General features: G+C 42.4%; 1 protein-coding gene across 1 annotated transcript; it reads right to left on the bottom strand.

Annotated features, from left to right (window-relative positions):
* Positions 1–6,903, bottom strand: LOC116207636 (probable ubiquitin-conjugating enzyme E2 24). Its single transcript, XM_031540671.1, has 10 exons — positions 6,460–6,903; positions 4,272–4,997; positions 4,087–4,179; positions 2,640–3,964; positions 2,422–2,562; positions 1,861–2,289; positions 1,714–1,777; positions 1,473–1,612; positions 854–1,165; positions 1–557 (listed from the first exon to the last, which is right to left on the bottom strand). The coding sequence occupies exons 4-10, from the start codon at positions 3,951–3,953 to the stop codon at positions 315–317; spliced, it is 2,643 nt and encodes an 880-aa protein (XP_031396531.1). The 5' UTR covers positions 3,954–3,964; positions 4,087–4,179; positions 4,272–4,997; positions 6,460–6,903; the 3' UTR covers positions 1–314.
* Between the last annotated feature and the right edge of the window lie 228 nt (positions 6,904–7,131).

The following is a 7,131-nucleotide window of genomic DNA, read 5'->3' as shown; positions in this document are numbered from 1 at the left end:
AAAAGATCAATTACACAAGCACACAATTCCATTAACATTATTATCATATTATACAACACAGCAATAGCCATTGCTGCTCTTGTTTTTCGAGGGACCACACAGAAGGCTTCCTTGGAAGCCATTTTATTGCACACGAGGACACAGACAAGACCGGTTCGGTCTTTCACAAATCAGACATTCATTTCATGTATTTTCTTATGAGTCCTCAATCTCAAACTTATATACAGACACACTTACAAGCTGTCGTAGAAATATCGAGAGTTCAGGAGCAGGGAAGATTCTATACTGCGTCCCTCTTCCAGAGCAAGGAAATTCTATGGGCACATGAACTGGCTGCAGTCGAACCCCTTCTCTTCAAATGCCTCGATAAGCTTTGGGCACAACTTCGTGAGCATGATCTTGAACCCCGTCGAGCTCCCTTTGTGATTTTCTTGCTCTCTTTCGATCCCATGTCCTGAAGGGAATCCTACTGGAGCCCCATCCATGTACTCCTTGCAAGCGCTTAGAATGTTCAGGCAGCAATTCCCGAAGTGCTCCAACACAAGCGCCTCAAAATGCTGAACAACCCAAGGTGCGGATATTGAGATTAACAAGCACGTTAGAATATATCTTTATTATTAGCATGTGAAATAACACACTAAGGTAGCAAAAATCAGTCCTCTCATTCTCTGCGTCTTCATCAGAGTTTTCATATAGATATGACTGGTTCGACAAAATCGTTCGAAGTTTTAAGTTAACAATTAGGAAATGAAGCATTATGCGTAAGACTACATCCTATCAATTAGAGCAGCTAATGTTTTAGGCTTGTCAATGTAGGCATCATTTATCATTTACTTATCAGGAATAACTATACCTTCGGCGGCTTTCGGAGAAGGTATATCATGGACTTGCAGTTGAGGAGGAATGCATTCTCATTGTAGCTCACCGAGTTCTTCTCTCCCTCGGCTTTCCCCACCTGCTTATCATATCCCGCCTCATTGAAGTAGGGCCGGTCATTGAGTACGAGAGCCTGGAGTGACACAAGGACCTGGAGGACAGTGGAGTTCTGTGGGTCCCACACCTCAGATCCTGTCCCAGTCCAGGTGTTCAGGAGGCTCAGGCAAACTTTTCCGGACTCGTACAAGTTTGGGTTCAGGCGGAGTCCTCCCGAATGGTAGTGCACCATCTGCAAGGTATAAACACGCGTAACATTAACATGCTGATATACGTGACTGTCCCCATTTTCTAGAGATGGGATTTGACAACCAAACATTACAGTACAGGGCAATCTATCAGTTGAACTGGCTGCTCTAGCTTTTGAATCGGTCCCATTTTCCTCAAAATTAATTAAATTCGTCTGTCTTTTGATAAACAGGATCAGGCTGAAGGGACTGCTTCTCGAACCCATAAAACTCATGAATCCATAGTCCAAGGGGTCAATGCCAGGTCCGATTATCAGAACAATGAAAATTGAAAAAGTTAAATTTGCTTACAGGCGGCACGTTTGGGAACTCCGGAGGAAGAAAGATGTCAAAGAAGAACAGGCCTTTGTGATAAGGAGTGCCGGGGGCACCCACGATGGCCGCTCTCAAGAGATCCATCCTTTCTTCATAAGAGCGTACATATATTGTCTCTGTTAAGACATTCAAGTTAGTATCTCAGATAAATGAAAGTTACCAAATACTGTAGCTTTTAAATGGAAAGGAAATCAGGACTAAGGAAAAAACTGCATACCAGGAAGGTTTTTCTCGAGAATGCTCCATTCATGCCTAACTTTCTTGAACCATGCCCTTTTAACCTGCAAACAAACAGAGGAACAAGATTAAACATTTCCCTTTTCTGTCCATTTTACTCGGGGATTTTTCAAGTTCTGTTTCTAACCTGAGATGATCCCAGTTCCTTGCCAGCTTGATCGAGAAAGAAGTGGTCGGAACAGTCACCAACCATATCAAACCGCTTGAACCTCTCATCACCATTTTCTTCTATTAAGAATATATCCTTATTTTCAAACTCTGGGAGGACTTCCATCTCCGAACCCGCCACCTCAGAGACCACCGTTTTCAGCTGCATTCCTGAATCAAGAGTTCCTACAATTTCTTTGTCAAGGTAATCATCACGTGGATTTCTGTCTTCATGGACGGGACCTGACAGACTAGAGTCTAATTCTGACGTGGACCCTGCTGACCCGAAAACGCTTGCTGCGAAACCTCTTAAGAACCCAATTGCAGATCGAGGAAGCGGAAGGGGAATACCTTCCCAAGGGTACTTTCGCCGTTCTTCGTCATTGAATGTACCACAGCTGAGCAAATCCTGGAAAATAAATATTTTGCACGAGTTCAGATCAGATCGTTTTTAATTCATCTCTAAGAATTCTAAATATCCTGAAAATGGCAGCTGTTGCAAATCTGTCTTAGACAACTACGATCACCAATATTCATGTACCTTCCCTTTCAGGTCAGATGAATGCATGTCGTAATCAACTGCTTGTTGGCTAATTTGATCAACAATATTGTCATCAAAGGCCACTGAAGATGCAGTCGGAACTTCGAGTTTATCACATCGGAAGATCTCACAAGGGTCAACCTGCAATATCACATTGTTTTCCTTATTGTGTTTTTGAGGACCAACAAAAATAATGTATGCCGGAAAAGCTTATATACCTTGTTCGTGAAGCCCGTTGCCCATTGTACCTCAACGGTACCATCCTTGAACCCAACAACATTACCGATCGAAGACAAGTAAGAATTCTCTGAATTTCCTTTATTGGCCTCGCCTCCAGAATCCAATTCACTTCTAAACACAATGTCCCCGAGACAGAAGGAGTAATCGGGATGGTCGATTAGCTCGTAGGCACTCACCATTTCTTCACCGACACCATTTGATTCCTCCAAAGAAAGATTCTTCCATGCTACCTTCACTGTCTTCTCCTTGCTGTCCATAGATCGAACGACACCCCATTTCTGGGTCATTGGAGCCTGTGGGTCCTCGGAACTACTCTTCATGAGCACAAACTGGTCAGGCCAAAATTCGTGCACGTCTACAATATTTACTGGAAGCAGAGACTGCGAATCCTCTCCAAGTGAGCGGGTTCCATCCTGCCACAGGACATCCACTCTCGTCCTTGTCCTCGAAACCACGAAAATGCCCTCGTTGTTTGGGTTTGAGTCCTTCCTCTGAAATCCATTACCTGTTCTCTGATGAGCGAATACAGTCTTACCAATTGGGACTGAACACCAGTCACCAAGTTGCCAGTTTGAGTGCGAGAAGCAAGAGAGCACAGTCACATTCTTTGCGTTCTGTAAATTTTGGGGCGGAGGCACGTTCAAGCCGGATTGGCTAAGAGCGGATCCAAGCCACTCAACTTGTACCAGACCTGCTTTTACAGCACAGACAGTGCCTTCCTCGTGGCTTGCCTTCCAACTCCCGCAAAGCCACCTTGCTTGTCTGGATACAACGGGCAGTTTAACCTGTACCCGCTGCCCGGGGAAATATGGACACAGTGGATCGTCCACAGGATTCGGAGAAATAGGGACAATTCTCTCTTGATCCACTGCAATGACATCACATCTCATCCCATCATTGAACACTATGCTCACTGAGTCGATCACTCGATCCACTCTCCCGACCCAATGCCCGTGAACCACGTAATCACCAGCACAGATAGACCGGATCTTTGAGATTTTCCTCGAGTTTATGTCCCTGATGACCTTCCCGTTGGTGCTCTCAAGGTCCACAGACATGTCGACAGCCACGACTTTCCCAGTCTGGCCTGACGGGTTGGCTGCAGAGCACACTATATCTCCACGGAGAAATCCTCTCTCAAAGGAGAGGAAATCGTCAATCTTCCCAATGGTCTCCTCAAGATTGGAGAGAAGATAATGGGCTTGATTCCCATAGATGAAGTCCAGCTCCTCTTGGTCTTCACTGCTCTCACTGAAACTGTCCCAATCAGACTCACTGAAGAGGACACCCATTTCCGAAACACCTATAAAATTTGTAAGAAGACAATTTAATGTCATTGACAGACGTAAAAAGGAAGTTGACATAGTGACAGAAAAATGTAAAGCTTCTCTGTATTTGATTTCTCACCAAAGCAAGATTTCTCACCTAACAGTGAATACTTCCCAACCTCAACAGAGAAAGCCAATGTTCCACGAGCAAGGATTAGAGGGATGGACAAGATCGGAAAATATCACACACCTAGTTATCAAGATGAAAAGTATGGATCTAAGTTACTATCCTTTGGAGCATTATGGAGGTAAATCATCAGTAAGAAGGGAATAGAAAAATACCATGAAAATGACACTTGACTGGCCAAGAATGGATAGTTTGCAACCCAAGATTTGTATGTTATCCAGTCAAATATCAATGAATCTATACAATATAGGTGATATTGATAGATTCAGATATATAGTCGGTCCAGAAATTTAAAGCCGGTATCTCGAATGAGAATATCCAACTAGTAAAACTGGAACCAATGCCAAAGGAGATTTGCCCTGGTTATACAGAGATAAACCAGGAGGAGCCAACCAAGGACTCCGCAATGCCAAAGGAGATTTGCCCGTAAAGGACTTTTTCCGACCCACAGAGACTTCTGACGAAGTTTCGGGGTCAAGAAGATGGAATAGGAAGACGGATTCTTTTTTTATATTTTATTTTTTTCGGAAGGTCTTATTATTGCCAAAGGAGCTTTCCCCAGCAGAGCTTCACGACCACAAGTTTGATGTTTTCCCTCTGGTTTTGGGAGAATTTTGCCAAAGGAAATCTGGCCCCAGGATAGAAGGAAACTTCTCTGTGAAGGAAGGAGATTGCTTCATCCGATTCCAGTTGAACAAGTGTGTTAAGATGTGGTCAATTAGGCCAACCAACAGAAGTCAAGACAATGGCTCAGGTGCATTTCTCGGGGCTTTGTCCCTATACTGGAATTATGTCTTAGAGAGCATTTTCAGCACCGCATCTTCCATCGATGGCTTGAAGAAGTTCCATTCACCCGATCTGAGTTTCTGTTGGACTTGTACCTGCATCATGAGATCAAAAATTTTAATAGAACAAGGCAGAGATAGAAGTACTGTAGAACAAAGGCTTGGTGCCAAAAATAAAAAAAAATTATACAAACAAAAAAGCCTGTATATCTGAGTATACATAAAAAGAAACTACAACATAATTTTCTGGGTTTTGGTTTTTGGGTTTTTAATTAGCTTATTTCGGGTCCATGATGGGTTAAAAAGCATTTCCAGAAGAATCCGCACCGCATATCGATTGTGAAATTAAAAGATAAAATAAGATAAAATAACCACAAAAGGTGAGATTATTCAGTGAAAAACCTTCTCAATCTGCAAGATTCTTCATAATCAAGTTGTTATCAAGTTTCTGATATACACTAGTTATCTAGTCATCGACTTGTTATCATATATACACTACACGGCAGAAAATGAAATTGAGTGTAAGATAGAGTATAATTATATTGATAAAGAAACAATAACAGAAAGAAGAGAACCTTCCATAATTCAAGTATTGGCAAGATTGCTTAGAAAAAGGGTACATCAAACATTACTGGATAAGAATATTTAAGGTTGAACTTGATGAAGAAGTAAATACAATCAACATATATATCATCTTCACCTGACAAATTATAAAATCAGTAGTACATAAAACCTTTTAACTTGCAGATTCTATATTCAGCTTGACATCTAACATGTAAACCATGTTTCATGCTGGCATGTAATCTATTGACCATTAATAAGACCCGTGAACTGGAGATTCGATTTCAAAGACATGTCTTTTGTTAGCACAACCAAGAAAAGAATATTTTTTCACCCAACAGAAAAAAAAAAAAAAGAGTCCCATGTGACATGCTAAAGAGCCAACTTATATTAGCAATTTAAGCAAACGGCGTACTCAATCAGCAACCATGAGTGGAAAAATGTTAACTGCCGGCAGATCAATTTTCTGTACAATCATAGCTACCCAAATTAACCACAGCCAAAATTTAGACTCGTAAATTTAGGATTTACGGGATGACTTAAACCGTAATGCCCCTAACGAAAGAATCAGCCAGTTCCTGAATCTTCCAAGCTATTCAAAACTAAAGAAACCAAAGTAAAAAATCCCAACTGTCCACCAAAATTCAGTAAGAGCTAGCAGCTCGAATATTAACTGATAAGTTCTTCCCGAGCAGAAAAATAAATTAGATGAGCTCCACCATCATCATTAAAGCCACCATTAACCGTCACAAGTCCATATTGCCTATAATAAGATCCTGAGCTCGAAAATACAACAGCCTTAAACAACTCGAGAAAAGAACACGCACGGCTGTCCCACACCCACAAATCTACACAAATGTTAAACACGAAGATCAAAACTTGAAAGCTCCAAACCATTGGGAATAGAAACAAATGAAAAGAATTTGCTGACTAACACCACAAAATGTTCCAATAGGAGGCCAAGAAACAGAGCCAGCGAGAGTTTAGAACCTCGTACCACATCCGGCCCCGAAAATCACGCAAGAGGGTCTCCTCCCACCAAGAACCCAAAGGTTGGAACTTTCTTCCCGGGAAAACTGAGGTGTTCTTTTCTTTGCCCGCAAATAGGAAGGAAGGAAGCTCAAGCTTTGCAGGGGGGGGAAAGAAGAATTTCTGGGAATTCAGAGAGGCCCAGCTCCTCCCTGAACCCCAGCAGCTAAGTCATGGGAGACCCTCGAAAACATTTGCCCGAAATTCGAAGCTCAAGAAACGATCCCAACAGCTTCTGGCTTCCTTCCTTCCCTGTCCGTCTGTCCGACTCTCTCTCTCTAAACGACTCTGGTGCTGTGGTGGACTTTCTTTCTCTCTCTAGGCAGTGAAAAGGCTGCGAACTTGAAGAGGGCTTGCTTTCACATCTGAGGAAGGGGAAGGAGAGTGAGAGATCATGATGATGGCCATAATAAGGAATTGACCCTCGGCAGAATATACTCAACAGTATCAGACACAGATACCGTTCTTTCGCCCTTGTTTCTTTCTCTTCCTCATTTAATTAAAAAAAGAAAAAAAGAAAGAAAGAAAGAAAGAAATGGACACTGTCCTGAGTTGAAATTACTGAATTGCCCTCTGTCGTAGCTCCAAAGGACAAAGGGGTATTCGACTTGGGGCTGCCTAAATCCGTGGAGGCGACGAC

Source organism: Punica granatum, chromosome 5 (assembly GCF_007655135.1).
Source record: "Punica granatum isolate Tunisia-2019 chromosome 5, ASM765513v2, whole genome shotgun sequence".
In the NCBI taxonomy this organism is placed as follows: domain Eukaryota; kingdom Viridiplantae; phylum Streptophyta; class Magnoliopsida; order Myrtales; family Lythraceae; genus Punica; species Punica granatum.
This window is presented reverse-complemented; position numbering and strand designations above follow the sequence as displayed.

What these genes read in the sequence shown, in the direction of transcription:
- LOC116207636 (XM_031540671.1), bottom strand. Translation starts at nt 3,953, where the DNA reads ATGGGTGTCCTCTTCAGTGAGTCTGATTGGGACAGTTTCAGTGAGAGC. An exon ending in TCTCGAGAAAAACCTTCCTG is followed by an intron (nt 1,613 to 1,713) that starts GTATGCAGTTTT and finishes ATGTCTTAACAG; the next exon opens with AGACAATATATGTACGCTCT. An exon ending in TTCTCCGAAAGCCGCCGAAG is followed by an intron (nt 558 to 853) that starts GTATAGTTATTC and finishes TGGGTTGTTCAG; the next exon opens with CATTTTGAGGCGCTTGTGTT.